Raw genomic sequence first — 17,976 nt, 5'->3', positions numbered from 1 at the left:
TGGCGAATTTTGGTGGCGGCAGTGGGGAACCGCAACGGCGATCCGAGGCAGAGCGGCAGATCGGTGGCGGAGGGGCGAGCGGGTTGGTTGACGAGCGGATCTGGCGTGAGCGAGTGGCAGCGGCAGTGCTGCAGGCGATCGGGGTGGCGACGGCTATGCGGCTGGCGGAGAGAGGAAGGAGGGGAAAGGAAATGAAGGGCGGTTGGCGCTCGACCGCTAGTTTTACATCTCCTGAAGGTGGAGATGTGAATTTGCATCTCCAGATGTTGTTTTTTACATCTGCTGGGCCAGGAGATGTAAAAGAATTTTCATCTACATCATCCGTTGGAAGTGGGTTTTTAACCTCAAAAATACAAAAATTAGTTATTTTTACATCCACATCCTCTATTGGAGATGCTCTTAGAGATTACATTCTCGTCTGGCAATACTCATCACCTCATCCCCCCATCCAAGCCAAATCGCAACTCGATCCTGAAATGACTGGCATTATTGTTGCTATGATGAATATTAGTACTATAAGAATTATGTTCCCCCATACTTTGCTTGATCTCCATTATCATGATATGATTATTTTTAGCGCCAAATAAATGTACATGATGAGATCACATGATGATAACTTAGCTTCACTCGGCCACCCGACTTCTCGGTCCTTATCGGTGACACCGAGGAGGTGGTAATGGTACTACAAGCCATCGCCGCCTCCGACCTCAAGGCCACCGTCGAAGACGCGGCAACGGTTGCGGTGGTAGCCGTGTCCATCGTTCGATGCCATTTTTAATGAAAAAACTTCCAATTTATTTATCATCAAACATAACAGTATAACAAACACCGGAAAAAAATTTGCATCCAAATTCATAGACCACCAGTGGCGACTACAAACACTAAAGTGAGCCGAAGGCGCACCACCGTCATCACCCCTCCCACGCCGGAACTAGGTAAAACCTGTTGTAGTAGACAGTTGAGAAGTCATCGTGCAAGGCCCTATAGGACTAGCAGACCAGAACAGCAACCGCCGCCGCTGAAGAGAAGCGTAGATCAGAAGGATCCAACATGAACACACACAAACATACACGAAACAAAAACTGGATCCGAGCGGATCCACTAAAGACAACCATTGACCAAGTCATGCAAGATCCGTCGGAATACGCCTTCACACGCCCTTCAACAATGCTAGACGCACCATCGATGCGGGGGCTTGACAGGAAAAACCTTATTCCATCTCCAGCAAGCCCCCGCCGTCTCGTCTTCCTGAGCAGGGCACAAACCCTAACAAAACTCAAAGAAACATATAAAAATAGAGCCTCCTTACCGGCAAAGGACAGGATCCACCATGCGCCCATGACCCTAAGGTCACAAGAAATGAGACAAATCGGCGCCGCCACCGAGGGGATGCAGAAACCCTAGCCGTATGCTCGCTTGATGCCCACATTGTGGTGCTCTTGTTGGACTTCAACAGGTACTAGGCCGGGGACAATGAGGTGATGCTCCTCTCTAGCCAGGTTAAGGGTTAGCGGTGGATGTCAGGCATGTTTTGCTCTCCGACGAGCATCATGGAGGCGGTGGTGGCTATGTCGTCTGGGCGACAAAGGGTGTAGCTGCGGGAGGATCGAGCTATCTCTATCTCGTCGACAGTGGCGACGCCCAAATCCGGAATTACTGCCATGCCTCCGCTAAATCACCTCTTGGGCATCTCCTAAAATATTATTAACCCCATATAACCTAGGAGGGTCGGGACAGCATTAGCTTTAGAAGATGTGTAAGAGGTGATTTAGCCCCACATGAGCTTGCATGCGATCTCAAAGCTAATATCAACCCAGCTAAATCACCTCTTGCAATTGCTGCCATGCCTCAGCTTCACAAACACGGGACAGGGTATATCACCAAGCGCAAACCAGAGCTCCGGAAACATCACAGGCAAGCTTCCGAGCTAGCAAGAGAACGGAGGCCACAGACTGCATTTTGCATTTTTCCCGCAGGCTTCTGCACAGCGATCACGCGCAGGAAACAAGTCCCGGAACACCCCAGGAGCCGGTACATAACACATTCACCAACCATTGCCACGGCACCTTCCTGTACATGCTCTTACATTTCATCATCATCATCATCAGTGTCTAAAAGCACCACATGAAGCGTCAGGCAAACCCCACCAGCTCTATCCTATTGTGAGCAGCATTGCCGCGGCCTCCTCTATATTTTCCCTTGCTCATGTACAGAGCTAAGGGCAGTCTACTTCTGCGGCGGCGCCTTGGTGGGGGAGGTCGCCATGGCCCGTAGCCTCTTGACGACCTCCGTGAAGCTTGGCCGCTCCGTCGGCTCGGCCGACCAGCACTGCTCCATCAGCGATCTCCACTGGGGGTCGCACGACTCGGGCACCAGAGGCCGCAGGGTGTTGTTCACGATCCCACCTGGTTGCAGTTGGCGAAATGTTCAGAGAAATAAAAGGAGGCATTGGACTCGAAACAAGTGAGTGCGTTTACTGCGGTGTGCATTACAGCAGAGGTTTGCAAGCGTACCTATGATGGCGCCGTAATGCAGGTCGGCGTAAGGCTCTTCACCGGTAAGCAGCTCCCACATCACGATTCCGAATGAGAAGACGTCAACCTGCAAACAGAGCATGTGAAGGTAAAATAGGGTGAGAAGTGGATCATGGGAAGGGGCCATGCGCACTAGATGTACGATGCAGCCGAACAAACCTTTTCAGAAACAAGGTTACTGCTGCCATTTAACAGCTCAGGAGCCATCCAGGGAAGTGTCCCTCGCACTCCACCAGAGATCAGTGTCTGGCATTTAACCTTTGATAAGCCCAAATCACCGACCTACAAACATAGCACTGTTATTGGCAAATCAAAAATCTACATGCCCGCTTTCTGTGCACCAAGGTGCTAGGACACAGAAGTTATGCGTTGCTGTTATAAGGATTGTCCGAACTAATTTTTCTAGTTGACAAAATATGCAGAAAACAGGGGTGTGAGATGGAGAGTATGGAGACCCTCACCTTGCATATAGGGCGTTGGGGATCTCTTAGATTGACGAGCAGATTATCACTCTTCAAATCGAAGTGCACAATGTTCTTCCCGTGCAAATATTCCATACCAAATGCAACATCCATCACAATTAGTAGACGCCTACGCCTGTCGAATATCCTGCTGACAGAAGAAACTGACATTAAAAGTGTCACCATATGAGAAATATCATCTATTTGCACAGAACAGATAGAGCATACTTTTCATGTCTTTGTAATGCTTGTCGAAGCGAACCATTAGCCATGTACTCGGTGACTGTTGCAACAGATCCACCTGGTCCATCCAGAACAACACCGTAAAAAGCAACGACATTTGGATGGTGCAACGATGAAAGCTTGCAAGCTTCATTCCAGAAATCGGTTTTCTGCAGGTACGAAACAAAGTTAGAACGAGATGAACTGAAGATTGAAAAAAAGCGGCCGTAAGTTTAACACAGACCATGCGCTGTTCCTCAGAAGGTTTCCCAACAAAACATCGATCGCTTATCCTTTTTATAGCGACATCAGAACCTCTCCATTTTCCATGGTAAACAGTACCAAAGGTTCCAGAACCTAGTTCACGCAATTCTTCAAGATCACTGTTCTTTATTATCTGCAATTGTAAACGCGTAGGTAAGGGTGATGTATGTATTTAATAGGCATATGGAAAGCGCACATATAATCAGCTTGTAAATCGTCGACAACCTGAAGGTTATCGATGTCATCTAGAACTGGAACTCCTTGGCTTGTTTTGTCTGACTGTTTGCTCGGCGCATCCTGAACAAAATAAATAAATAACTATTACAACTGATCAAAGTACAAAGAACTACAAAGAAAAGAAAAAATTGCCAGCAACCTCATTTTTTGGATCAACTACATCTCCAGGCAAATCTTTGTGATCCCCAGAAAATTCAGTTGGTTTTTCAGGAAATGGTGACTGCAGAACAGATGCTGCCACACCTTCCGCGACAGCTTGTAATTGCCGTTTGACAATTTCTTCTCCATATCCTTTCAGAGACAAAATCATATGACCAAAAAAATATTGATGTTAGTTCATTTCAATTCTTAAAGGACGTAACAGTTCAGTCTGTAGTGCAGAACAAATTATATACGATGAGAGAGTATACCATACCAACCTTTGCTTATTTGAGCAGGTTCTGGGTATATATCCTTGAAAGTAGGGTCATGAATGAGTGGAAGATTGCCTTCTTCTAATAGCATAGCAGCATTCGAACTTGTAATTGCAGGAATATGGCCATCCACATATGGATCTCCAGAAAGAACATGTTCCTTAGCCAACATGTTTGATGTTGGAGGTACTGCCGAAGCATTTCCAATTGCTTTCCAAGGATCCTGGTTTGAGAAAAGAGATTCTGTGTAAGCTGGTTCATGTGTAGCTTCGACACAATCAGTACTAGCAGCAGCCTGCAATACAACTTGACTACTAACATTATAGGGAGCGGAAACCATGCCATTCAGCATTTCCCCGGGATGATGTGCAGGAGGTCCAGCAGGAGACTGAACACCAGAGTAAGCAGGCCTCACAAGAAATCTTTCGCTCGGAACAGGATGTTCAATGGGCAAACCAAGGTTGTTCTTGAGTAACATACTTGGCTGCTGGACAATCTCAGGATAGACATTGTTGGCACCAACATTTCGAGAGGGAGGTGGCTGTTCAGTATGTCTCACAACATTGTCCTCTAGGATAAAAGAAGGAACAGGAAAAGCATTGCTAGTGCCCATGTGATAACCTCCAGCTTGAGATTTGTATATGGGACTGCCATCAATAATAACAGGTGGCTTCTCAACTATCCCATCGCCAACAGCACCATGGGGAATAGCCGAGTTCCCTTGCAAAATAGATTCTGGAGGAGCAATAGGACCTAACTGAATTCCTTGCATCCGAGCATCGATAGCTCTGACATAATCATGAGGAACATCATGGGCATATTCTCCAATTGGTTCTGCTACTGGATGATTTGAATTCTTAAATGCATCAATCCCTTGTGGATTGCTACTGACTCCATTTGCCAGGACTTGAGTTGTTTGCATACTGTAAGGGTGTTGCTGCTGACGTTGATACATGAGAAAATCTTCAGCACGCGTGTGTGGAGGCTGCCCTACAAAAACTCCATTTGAAGTAGGTATACTGGAAACAGGTACAGTAACCATGGTTGGTTGAACCAACGTTCCTGCATCTTGAGATGGTGCTGCTTGAACTGCAGGATGTCTAGCAGAAAGTTTTGGATCAAACTGGGCCATCCCTGCTGTGCTCTCGGCTCTTGGTTCTGCTATGTAATTAGCAGGTGATACTGGAATTGCAGCTGGAACCTGTTGTTTGGTTGCATTCTCTTGATGGATGCTGTAAAACACTGGACTAGCATCAGGATAACTCACTGCGCCAGGATTTCCCTGTTCCTGTATCATGTTATCCGAATGGGCATGCGGCAGTATTTTCTGGCACATCGTGCAATCATCGTACCTCAGTGTTGGCACGGTAGCCGAGCTCACCACCACTGGGAATGCCCTCGAGCTTGTTATCACTGGTGAGCTTGCTGTGCTTGTGAGTACCGTCTGGACGCCATACCTCTGAGCATCACTTGCCTGCAAAGTCGTATGAGGCAGAGGAGGAAGCTCTGAAAGTGGCTGCAGCACCCTGCAATTCGGATCAACTGGAGTTTGCATTGGCCGTGAGAAATGAAGATTCTCCAGAACACGTTCTGTACCTGCAGAAACAGGCCTCAAAGCACCAATTTGGGCACCCGTGGTCGCCATGGAGTTTGTTCCCAGAGTACTGGGCACATACTGGCTCATGTGCGCATGCATCAGATTAGCGGATTGAGATACACCATGCAGACCAAATTGCTGTGCATTGACGTACTGGATTTGTTGAGGCTCTATGTATGATTGTGGCATTTGCGAAGTATAAGCAGTAACCTGAGGCAGCTGCTGCGGCGGCGCATAAGAAGCAACTTGAGGCTGCGGCGGCGGCGGCGCATAAGAGGAGGCAACCTGAGGCTGCAGTGGCGGCGCGTAAGAGGCAACCTGTTGAGCCGGCTGCTGATGCTGTGCATAAGAGGCAACTCGAGCCGGTTGATGCGGCGGCGCATAGGAGGCGACCTGATGAGGCTGCAGCGGTTGTGGCTCCGGCCTAAGCAACATGGGGTTGTGCGCCGGAATGCCCATTGCCGGAGCTGACGCGGCGACAGCACAAAATCCTAGTGACTGGGGAAAGGGACTAGTAGCATGGTTGGTGTGGCTCCCGGCCGAATACAAATATTCAGGCGGGACGGAAGGGGGCGGCACGGCCCGCGGCGACATACCTTCGGCGAGGCCGGCGGGCTCGGAGGCCTCGGAGGAGCCGCCGCTGGCGACGCTCTCCCTGCGGCGGACGGCGTCCGCGGAGACGCAGTTGATGGCGTCGATGTAGCGCTGCCCGGCCTCGTCGACGGCGGCGGCGGCGGGGAGGTGCGAGCCGGAGCCGGAGGCGGACGGCTCGGCCCCGGAGGCCGGGAAGAGGAAGACCCGCAGCTTGGCGGAGCCGTCGGGCGCGGCGGCGGCCAGCTTCTCGTACTCCTCCAGCATGTTGTCGTAGTCCTCGGCGCAGGACACCGAGACGAGCGAGTCCAGGTCCTCCCCGGGGAGCTGGTACTTGACGAGCATCCCCCCGCCGCCGGCGGGTCCGGCGGCGGCGGACTCGTCGACGGCCTCGACCTTGCGCACGAGGTCCCCGAAGGAGGCGGCGCGGGGCACGGAGATGAGGCGCATCTGGCCGCCCACGTAGCGCAGCGCCCCGTCCCCCGACCTCGGCGCGATCCGCCCCCCGTAGCTGCACAGCAGCTTCACCTTCCCCGCCCCCGCCTCCTCCTCCCCCGCCGCCGCCAGACGCGCGCCCGGGCTCCCCGTGTCCCCCGCCGCCGCCAGGCCGCCCCTGCACGCCATCGCCATCGCCCTGCGTAGTCGCTCACGGGGGGCGCGCGGAACGGCCGGAAGCGGTGGGAGCCGGGATAAACTCCAACTTCTCCTCCTCTGTATCCGCGCGGCCGGGCTGCGCTAACAGACCAGAAAGAGCGCGGCCGCTGGCTATATCCGGCCGGAGCGCGCGGTGGATGAATCAGTAGGATGGTACAGTAGCACGCGATGCGGCGAGAGCGACTGCGACGGTGGGACTGGACGGGGATGGGTTAAACTCGGCCGGTGCGGGCGTGGACCGGATTGGTAGAGTATACCACCTTTTTTTCGGTGGGGGGTTGGGATTACTAATAAAAATCGTCGTGCGAGAAAGGAGGCGCGCCCGATGTATCCCGTGTGCGCATCTAGCGCTGGCACGATAGCATGAGGTGATGCATGGGCCGGCGTGTTTTGTCAGGGTCACGCAGGCTAGACGAGTGTGTGTGCCGACATTGGCTACGGACCACTCTTGTGCCGAGATTTCATGATTATGATTTGATTAGCCGGCGCCCGCTACTGTATCGACGTTCGTCTTCTCTCGTCTGATGGAACCACTGATCCGGTGGCGCCCCTTGTTGCCGCGTGTCTCGCGGCGCGGCGTGTGCTCCTGTAGCCCTGCCCGGGAAAGAGAGGCGCGCACGCAGACCACCTCAGCAGAGGGTTACTGTAAACTACTATGAACGCGCAGGTGGCCACGCGTCAGCCTCACCGTGGTCAGAGGCGAAAACAAACAAAAGCCCCGTGCGAGTGCAGATCTGAGAACGGCCAGCGCGGGACACGGCCATGCATAGCACAGGATGATGCCCTGCATGATTGAGAAATAGGTTAGGATAGTGTGACGGGATCCTCAGCAGAAGGCGGGCGATGCAAAATGTTGAAAAATTTGAAGTGAAGAGTAGATATGCATTACATGCATGGGTATTACTTGATGAGGTCCACTAATGATAGTTGACATTAGGCCATTAGTAGGGAGAAAATATAAATACACGATGGGGCATCTGGTGTCGGTACGCCACAACACCATGCCTTGAACAAAGCTGAAGCCTACATCAGCCGAGCGCAGTTTCCTGTTTCTGCTAGTGCTCCAAGACCTTTCTCTCTAAAGAAAATAACAAACTAGCTAATCCCGCCCTGGTCACCATCGTCCGAAACGACAAGAGTAGACAAACAGTAGAGCAGATCTGAGAGCAACCAGCCACTGAGCCAGCACCGCTTAAACCTAAACAAAGCCTGAGCCCCGCACCAGCCAGCCGCAGCTTCTCCCCCCCGCAAAACAAATCTTACCCTGGTCAAGCATGCGGCCCAGAGCAGCTAGCCCCAGTCGCAGTCACACCTGGGAACTCGCCGCGGCGCGACAGCGAGGCTCGCTCGGGGAGCGTCGTGAGGCCGTGACGAGGCGTCATCGCCCGTCGTTGTCGCACCGGCGCGACGGTCCCGCGGCGCAGGAGCACAAACAAACGGAGCAGCATCAGCCATGTCGCTGTTGGTGTCTCCCGGGATTAGTCTATTCAGTTGGGGGGCGAGACGGGGCTCGGGGAAATTCAAAACTGAATTTCCGTGCTTCGGCTCGAAGGAAGGGAGGTGGCGGGCGGAGGCGGCGGCGCGTGGCGACGGGGAGGGTGCGGGATGCGCGGACGTGTGCGGGATTGGAAGACGGAGAGGGACGGACGGCATGGCGCCGCGTGGCCGCGGGTACGTGCGGCGTCGCGGATGACAGCCGGGGGTGGTGTACGGCCTCGAGGCGGGCGGAGGGAGGTTTGGAGATGAGGTAATATCACCGGAAGTCATAGAGCTTGTGCTCAATGTTTAGTTTGGTGCTAGAACTTTAAAAATATGGATTTGTGGTTATTTAACTTGACATCGCGTGCAAATACGGTCACAAAATATGTATGCGGACATATCAGGGTGTATGGGCCTACTTGTCGGTGAGTGATGGCCTTTGGCCAACTGATTTTTGTACAAAACAACCTTACTATTTTTTATTTACGGAAAAGGCCAACCATTGTACAGCAGCATATTGATACGAAAATTAACGGAAAGGACCGACCTCTGTACAGCATATAGGTACGATAATTAACTAAAATATCAGCGAGGCGGGACTCGAACACACGACACAAATTAAGGACACAAGATCCTCAGAAAAAAATTGAGGACACGAGCCACTCTAGCCAGCCAACCAACCTTTGACGTTCATATTTCAAGTATGGATAACAAACTAAGATGTATTAAACTTGGAGCCTAATGACATTTAATTTTTTGTACCTATGAGCAGTGGGTCCTACCTGCCATTGCACATTGAAAATTAACAGGAAAAATTGTGGCCCCCAGCTCTCGAACAAACAATCAAAGAGTGGCATACAGGACATTCTAGCCGCTACAACCTACACATATTACACATCTACGGTGAATAACTAGTCTTAATGTACTAGAAATATGTAAATACTACGTAAACAATAATTACAATAATAAAAATAACGTCTAAATATGTGTTATAAATATTGTACATACAAACTATATAACCTACTTTTAAATTTGTTCATGTATTTTAAAAATATTCATATATTTAATTTATGAATTATAAATTTTGTATCCTTTAAAATAAATATTTCCAAAATTAAAATTACAAATATCATTTTAACTTTACAAACATTTCAATAATTGTTCTCGCATTTGTAGAGTTCAACTTTTGCGTAACTTAAAATGTAAACATTGATATGAATATTCAATCATGTATAATATTGAAATTATATAATTTTTCGAATATAAGTCATGAGTAAAGTTTATACACAAGTGAATAATTTCGAAAATTTAGTAAATGTTTTAAATATAAGCCTCGAGTGTGTTATTTTTCTTGGATTCATTAAACATATTTATTTAATAAAAAAATCAATGTCAGTTTAACTAAATATTTTTTATATAAATATGCATGTGTATATTTAAATGTTTTTATTTACTAATAATGATCACTTGTATGTATAATATTCTTGGAACATAAATTTGTTAATTATGTTTTACAAATATCTTTAAAAAATAGCAAGTGCAAAATGGGCCGCAGTATCCGCAGAAATAAGCCGGCAATGACAACCCCCTTTCGAAAGACTCTGTTTTACAACTCTGTCGAACCGTCTTCATGTGCAATTAGCCAATTAGTATCACTCACATTGTTTTACTGCTCCATTGTAAGTACTATGTTGATGGCATTATATTTTATCTTAATGTGTCAACCTACCGAATATGACTTCTGGTCCTGCTTAACGGAATCAACTGTAGCACTACGTGCCTCTATATATTTTAGGTTAAAAAAAGGACCGGTAAAATAGCTTAAATGGGCTGCATATGTACACCAATTCCTCATAGATGCGGAAAAAAAATGTCATTTAAGTTCCACGTTCAATAAATCTAAGTTTGCTATCCATACATGAGATGCGAACGTGAAGGGTGGGTTGGCTGGAGTGGCTTGTGTCGTAAACATTGACCGTAGGTTAAGTATCTGCTCACCCATTTTTTATGTTAATTTTTGTACCTATATGCAGCACAACAGTCGGCTTTTTCTGCAAATAAAAAAATGTGAGGATGTTTTGTGCAAAAGTTAGTCAGACGAGCAACATCACTCATTGACAGATGGGGTCATACATCATGATACGTCCGCATGCGTATTTTATGACCATATTTGCATGGGATGTCAAGTTAGGTGACCAAAAATCCGTATTTTTAAAGTTCTAACACCAAACTGAACATTGAGTGCAAGTTCTATGACTTCCGATGATATTACCTCTTTGGAGATTTGGTGGCGGCGGCAGGGAAATAAATATCTGGTGCCCCGGTGCTCGTGCACCTGACCTCCGTGGCGTATTATTTTTACACAAAATTCAAAAATAAAATGAAATTTGAGCATATTCACATGACGCCAATGTTTTCTGCCGCAAAAATTTAAATTAATATTCGAAATATTGCTCGAGATACAAAAATCACAAATTTAACATTGAATAGCATGTAGTGGTATAAGCTTGGCTTTAGATTTGGCACGTTATCGCGCTGGAGTCAAATTTGGCATTTTTTGCATCTCAAGCAATATTTTGAATTTTGATTCAAAGTTTCACGACGGCAAACGTTGATGTTGTGTGAACGTGCTCATTTTCTTTTCATTTTTTCTTGAACATTTTAAAATGTGCCAGGAGGTCCGATGCACCATTGTGCTGCCAGTGCACTGAATACGTCCCGGGGCGGCTTCCGGATGATATTGTGGGGGCTTAAAATTACTGTTTTGATCTTCTAACAAAGTTTGGCACGATTTAACCTTTTGCAAAAGAATTTCTCATCTAACTTTGTTCGGTGATGCCGACGTTTATGGTTTTTGGGTTGCATGAAAAACGTCATGGTCTATGGCATTTCCTTTCCCGACGTTTCTCCTGTGGGACTTGGCCTCTTCAAAAGATGAAATGCCACGAACAATGGCGTTGGAGGGGGGGGGGGGGGGGGGGGGGTTAAATGCCATGGACCATGACATTTTTCACGCAACGAAAACACTTGTTGAGGCACTAAAAAGTTAGATGAGATTTTTTAAGAAAAAAAGATCAGATCGTGCTAAACTTTGACAAAAAGGTTGAAACGATGATTTTGTCCCAACAGGGTGCTTTCCCATATTTCTTTGAGTTGGCCACAAAGAGGGGGTCCTTAAAGTAGTTGCCTAAGACGAAAAAAAACTCTTATTTGGTTTCTCCAACCGTTGGATTTCGATGGAACGGCCGCGACACCTTCTTCCTCCTTGCACTACCTTTTTTTTCTCGCCTAGCCCGACGATGATGTCTTATGTGTTGTCCTCCAACCTAGGCCTAATCGCTGGCCCTCGCCCCCGTGCTCAATTTTGTTGTCTCGCCGCCCGCCTGTGCAGGGTGCCTTTTCCTGCTATGTTGTCCAGACCATCCATCTATGCCTTCTTATTCTCTGGCATAGGCGGCCCACCCTGCACAGGCACCCGAACATTCAACTTTCGTCCCGCCCCCAACTGCGACACTCGTCTCTGGCTTATTGTTGGAAAGCTCTCACCGGGCATCGATGTCCCCGTCTCGACCCTGACACTTCTCTCCTCTCCCATATAAAATCAATCAATCAATCCAACTTTTGTTTTGGGGCAACTCAACAAATCCGTTGAGAAAAACATGCCATATTTGTCTTTATTATGAAAAACCCACTTGTTCCTACAACAAGGTGCCCTTTGATTCAAAGGAATTTCATATCGGAGTACCATAACTTGTCATAATTTTTTCAATGTCGGTTGTTTGGTTCATAGGACTAAGTCATGTATGACTTTTTTCGTGGTGATTCCATTGCACTATAATTCATAGGGGAATTTTCATCGACTCAGAGTCTCGATACCCTTACAAACAATCTTTTGTGTTTTGTCGTGGTGAAATTGAAGATACTTTTGAGAAAACATACTCTTCATGGGTTCAAGTGAACATGCTACTCCAATCCCGCATTAATATAAGCATGCAAATCTGATATGCCCTAAGAAATGATCCCCTCGGGCAACATCGCCACCCTCATTTCCCTCATCATTTCTCACTCTTACTTATTCCTAGGAGTCATGTGGTCCCATGTACAGCCCTTCTTCCTATGGTGGCATAGGTTCAGCTTCCTTTTGTCGTCCATGGTGGAAGGTGGATCCTAGCAAACTCTCCTCTAATAAACTCAGTTGGCCGCCAGATCGAGCGAATTTGGTGTCATCTGCCATCTTTCTTCACCATCAAGGGGCGGAAGGAGCGAGGAGAGAGGTTTCATACTCACGTCGTTCTGGTCTGGTGCTCAACAAGATGTGGGAGCTGGCTTGACGGTTCTTTGATCTTCCTCCATCCAGTGGAAGTGAATGTTGGGGAACGTTGCATGGGAAACAAAAAAATTCCTACGCTCACCAAGACCAATCTAGGAGATGAACATCTATGAGAGGAGAGATTGGATCTACATAACCTTGTAGATCGCTAAGCGGAAGCGTTAAGAAACACAGTTGATGTAGTCGAACGTCTTCACGGTCCAATCACAATCCGTCCCACGAACTCCCGATCAAGTGTCGAACGAACGACACCTCCGAGTTTAGCACACGTGCGGCTCAATGACGTCTCCTCCTTCTTGATCCAGCAAGAGAGGGAGAAGAAGTAGATGGCATCTCAACCAACACGGCGGCGTGGTGGAGATGGTGGTGGAGCAATCCCAGCAGGGCTTCGCCAAGCGCTCCCGTAGATGCGATTTGAGGAGAAAATGGAGTAATGGGAGAGATAGCTAGGGCTGCCTCCAGGGCATGGGAATTGGTGTGCCCAGCCCCCCACGCCCCTCCCCACTATATATAGGGGTGTGGGAGGCCTAGGGGCATAGCCCTAGCCCCTCCTCCAAGGAGGGGAGGCGTCCAAGGGGGAGAAGTGCCTTCCAAGTCAAGTGGAGGGCCCTCCCCCTTAGGGTTTCCCTTCCCCTAGGCGCATGGGCCTCTTTGGGGATGGTGCCTGTCGATGTCAAAATCGGCGGATCTCGGGTAGGGGGTCCCGAACTGTGCGTCTAAGGTGGATGGTAACAAGAGGCGGGGGACACGATGTTTACCCAGGTTCGGGCCCTCTTGATGGAGGTAATACCCTACTTCCTGCTTGATTGATCTTGATGATATGAGTATTACAAGAGTTGATCTACCACGAGATCGTAGAGGCTAACCCTAGAAGCTAACCTATGGTATGATTGTATGTTGTCCTACGGACTAAACCCTCCGGTTTATATAGACACCGGAGGGGGCTAGGGTTACACAAGGTCGGTTACAAGGGAGGAGATATACATATCCATATTGCCTAGCTTGCCTTCCACGCCAAGGAGAGTCCCATCCGGACACGGGACAAAGTCTTCAATCTTGTATCTTCATAGTCCAACAGTCCGACCAAAGGATATAGTCCAGCTGTCCGGAGACCCCCTAATCCAGGACTCCCTCAGTAGCCCCTGAACCAGGCTTCAATGACGATGAGTCCGGCGTGCAGTATTGTCTTCGACATTACAAGGCGAGTTCTTCTCCAAATACTCCCTGGAAGATTTTTTTAACACAAGGATAGTGTCCGGCTCTGCAAAACAAGTTCCACACCCCACCATAGAGAGAATAATATTTCCACAAATCTAATCTGCTGACACGTTTAGCAACATCACATCATGTCGTGGCTCGGTCATTATTCGAACCATTTTCCTCAACCAGCACCGCACATATCGCGAGGCGGTTTTCTTGACATGTCTAGTCGAAGCAGAGATCGTGTCCCCTTATCACGGGATTCTCATCAATACGGGTATGGGTAACCCAACCGCGCCATCAATTACGGCGCTCGGGGAGTAAGCGATTTTAACAGGTAAGTGGGAGGCGCATCGCCTCCTCCACCCTTATAAAGGGACAAAGATTCACCCTTTTTACCCACGCCTTCTTCCTCCTTGCTTACCCATTCTCACGCACTCGAGCTCTAGCGCCCAAGCTCGCGTTCTTATTCTCAAACCACTCCAAGCATGTCCGGAGCAGGAGGCAAGTAGATGGTCTCCTCCATCACGGAGGAGAACATCAAAAAGCTATGGGCAGCCGGATATCTGGCCGCGGACATCGTGCACTGGCTGCCAACTGCGGGACAGATCGTCCCTACGCCCGAACCCCATGAGAGGGTAGTTTTCCTTACCCACTTCGTCCGCGGACTGGGATTTCCTCTCCACCCGTTTGTCCGCGGGCTCATGTTCTACTACGGGTTGGATTTTCATGATCTGGCCCCTAATTTCATCCTCAACATCTCGGTGTTTATCATCGTGTGCGAGGCCTTCCTCCGCATCAGGCCCCACTTTGGCCTGTGGCTAAAAACCTTCAATGTCAAACCGAAGGTGGTGGTCGGCCAGCAAGCAGAGTGCGGAGACGCCATGGTGGGCAAAATGCCCAACGTCACCTGGCTAGAAGGCTCCTATGTGGAGACCATAAAGGGGTGGCAATCGGGGTGGTTCTACATCACCGAGCCGCGCGACACCAACTGGGTGGCGACCCCCAAATTTCAATCCGGAATCCCCACATGGCTCACTTCCTGGAAAGAGAAGGGCCTGTCCTGGGGTTCTTCGGTAGAGCTGACCGGACTCCAGACCTGCATCAGGAACATGATGAGCAAGAAAATCAAGCTCGTCAACGTGGTCCAGGTCATGCTCTTCCGCCGGATTCTCCCGTGCCAACGACGGTCATTCAATTTGTGGGAGTTCGACTCGGCCCAGCACCAAACGCTGCGAGAACTCTTCGACACGACGCACGAGGATGTCTGGAAGGTGTTGTTCAAAGGCGCCGAGGTGCCTCCTTCCCTTTTCGAGGACCGTGGACTCAGCGCAAAGCGCCGCGCTAATCCGGTAAGTTTTTGTACCTCACAGGGTATTTATTTGCCCTGGTTAAATGATGTGCGGGATCTAAGCTCTCTTGCCATTAACAGGACTGGATAAAGACAGCGGAGTAGCTTGATTGCCCAGCCCCTCTGCCTGAAGATCCCGCAGATGCTCTCCTGACGGGGATGCTGACTCCGGCACCCTACGAGGTGCCGGCGAAGAAGACCAAGAAGAAGGCCACGGGGACCCGAAAGGGTCTCTGACGCAAGGTTGTATCAGACTCATCCGACGATGACTCGGATGCGCCCTCCTCCCATAAAAACGAGGAGGGGGAGGAAAGTTCTCTCCCCCCGGACAGGGGAGACAAGAAAAGGAAGGCCGACCCAACTGGGGAGGCCGAAGGGTCCAAGAAGGGAAGGAACCGTGCTCCGAACTGTTCCACGACGGCCGCCGACAGCGGCGACGAGTGGCTACCCAGGGTCAAGCCCCTGGCAAAGTCGTAAGTGTCCGGACACCACAGTACTTCATGGTATGTTTTATTGCACCACTTCTCCTCATGTCGAACATGATTATACAGCCCGTCCCGAGCTCATCTGGACGTATCCTCGTCGAGCGGCTCATTGGACTCGTCGGATATGAACAGTGGTTCTCTTCCGACCGCTTCCACCCCTCGCCCTACGGACAACGCCGAGGTGTTGTCTCAAAAGGCACCGAGCCAAGGGAAGGTGGTCCTAGAGGCATCTCGAGGCGACCTCCCGGACCCTGGGTACCAAGGGAGCGAGGCTCCTACGGGCTCCGAGTTCGGCCCCCAGCCGAACACTGCGCCGGAACCTTTGATGGTTTTGGACTCCGGCAGGCGGTCCCCCGTTAAGGGGGGCCAACCACCCATGCCGGTGTCCTCTGTCCATCCAGAGGCACCAGACAACTTGCTGGAAGCGCTTCGCAGCGCTTCCATCGACGAAGAGCACCGCACTATCATGAGTGCGGTGATCAAGAAGGTTCAGTCCGCCAAAAATGGGCTGACCGAAGCTTGCGCCAGCCTCCTAACAGGCTTTGAGGTAAGCAATCAAAATATATATAAGAAAATATTACCGCATAGATAGTAGCCCCTGATGCTCTGTTCGGTGTTCGAGAAGAAAGGCCGAATAGAGGATCAAATGATGAGTCAGGAGTCTAATAAGAATATGTCTATGTGTAAGTGCAGGCTTCCCTACTGGCCGTTGCCGCACGTACTGCGGAGGTCTCTGCACTGAAGCAGGACCTGGAGCGGTCCGAGGACGAGCTTGGCCTTACCAAGAGGCAGCTCGAGGAGAGCAAAGGTAAGCAATACCTTGTCTATGCTTTGGAAAAGAAGTTCGGTTGTAAAATAATAGGATCACCATGAATTTTCTAGGGGCCACGACCGAGGTGGCGACCCTGAAGAAGGCATTGTCCGAGGCCGAAGACAAAGCGGCCAAGGAGCGCATTGAACGGGAGAAGCAAGAAGCCCGAGTAGGTGAGGTGCAGCAAGAGCTCGAGGCTCTCGCCAAAAAGCACGAGGCCTTGAAGCTTGACTCTAAGACGCGAGAGTCCGAGCTCGCGCAGGCGCTTGAAAGCGTTCGGAGCGCCAAGGCTGAAGCCCATAAGGCCCTCCAGGAGATTGATGCGGTGAAGAAGATAGCCGCAGGTAAGGCATTCATTATGCAAAGCAAGCATGTGAAGGAAACTTTCCTTTTTCTTACCCAAGTTCGAAGCTCTCCAGGAGCGTTTGCAGATCTTCCCCGCAGTGTACTGGATGCCGCAGAGTTTTACCGAGCTGAGGAGGGGAGCTCGAGGGAGAAGTTGTTCTGGTCTCGGTATACTGGGACCGAACATCCCATGCCCTTGAGTGACTAGCTGAAGCAGTTGGTTGAGCTTCACAAGGCGGCCAAACAAGCCATGGGGGGCCTTATAGTCCGGATGTGGCCTGGCGAGCCCCTGTCCGGCAGCTACTTCGGTCTGGTGAGGCGGCTCATCGACGCCTGCCCACGGCTTGAAGTCATAAAGCAGTCCGCCTGCATCGAGGGTGCGCGCAGGGCTTTTGCCCGGGCGAAGCTGGACGCCGTGAAGCTGGTGAGGGAGGGGCCGCCGGAGGGCAAGGAGCATCGCTGCCCCGGGATGTATTATGAGAGTGTCCTGAAGGGTTCCCGCCTTGTGGCGGATGAATGTGCCAGGGATGTAATTTTTGAATGAACATGCTCGTGTGATCCTGTAATGTGAAACAAGTTCATCTGCGCTATGCAATGCTTTTTGAATTTAAAATATTACCTTCTGTGCGGTCGTTTACAAAATCTAAGAGTTGGCTAGTCGTCGGCTTCTGCCCCCATGTAACTAGTACTGGGGTGTTCGGGATAAACCTAAGCACTCTTTACCCCAATTTTGGGTCCTTCAAGGGAGGTGTTCAGCGCAACGAACCCAGCAATCGGACTATAATGCTTTATCACTCTCACTTAGCCATAGAAGTCTACAATTTTAAATTTTGGCGAAGCCCCTGGTATTCGGAAGGCCGAATTTGGGGCGCTATACACGCCTAAGCCGGACAAGGCCGACTCCTCGCCCGAAGCGGAAAAAGTCTTTAAGGACTTGAGACCTCTCGAACAGCGACCAGTCTCTCGCCTTATCATGACAGTCAGTTTTCGGCTTTCTCTACT

General features: G+C 49.8%; 1 protein-coding gene across 3 annotated transcripts; it reads right to left on the bottom strand.

The window, feature by feature from the left end:
* Positions 1-1,998: 1,998 nt before the first annotated feature.
* On the bottom strand, positions 1,999-7,226 carry LOC125524552 (uncharacterized). Of its 3 annotated transcripts, none has more exons than XM_087537632.1 (10): positions 4,451-7,226; positions 4,138-4,354; positions 3,858-4,009; positions 3,707-3,778; positions 3,462-3,614; positions 3,224-3,387; positions 2,996-3,143; positions 2,694-2,816; positions 2,514-2,601; positions 1,999-2,405 (listed from the first exon to the last, which is right to left on the bottom strand). In XM_087537632.1, exons 1-10 carry the CDS (start codon positions 6,947-6,949, stop codon positions 2,227-2,229), a joined length of 3,795 nt encoding a protein of 1,264 aa, XP_087393758.1. In that variant the 5' UTR covers positions 6,950-7,226; the 3' UTR covers positions 1,999-2,226. The 3 variants fall into 3 exon arrangements, with proteins under 3 accessions (XP_087393758.1, XP_087393759.1, XP_048545544.1); XM_087537633.1 differs by having other exon boundaries at positions 4,138-5,363; positions 5,484-7,226; XM_048689587.2 differs by having other exon boundaries at positions 4,138-7,226.
* Positions 7,227-17,976: the final 10,750 nt, after the last annotated feature.

Source organism: Triticum urartu, chromosome 7A (genome assembly GCF_056163025.1).
Source record: "Triticum urartu cultivar PI428250 chromosome 7A, HENAU_Tu73, whole genome shotgun sequence".
NCBI lineage: Eukaryota > Viridiplantae > Streptophyta > Magnoliopsida > Poales > Poaceae > Triticum > Triticum urartu.
This window is presented reverse-complemented; position numbering and strand designations above follow the sequence as displayed.

Bases quoted from the DNA above. Each gene is read 5' to 3' on its own strand.
- LOC125524552 (XM_048689587.2), bottom strand. From the start codon at position 6,949: ATGGCGATGGCGTGCAGGGGCGGCCTGGCGGCGGCGGGGGACACGGGG. The intron at 3,615-3,706 runs GTTGTCGACGAT...TTACAATTGCAG, and splicing joins ATGACATCGATAACCTTCAG to ATAATAAAGAACAGTGATCT. The intron at 3,144-3,223 runs GTATGCTCTATC...TTCTGTCAGCAG, and splicing joins GCATTACAAAGACATGAAAA to GATATTCGACAGGCGTAGGC.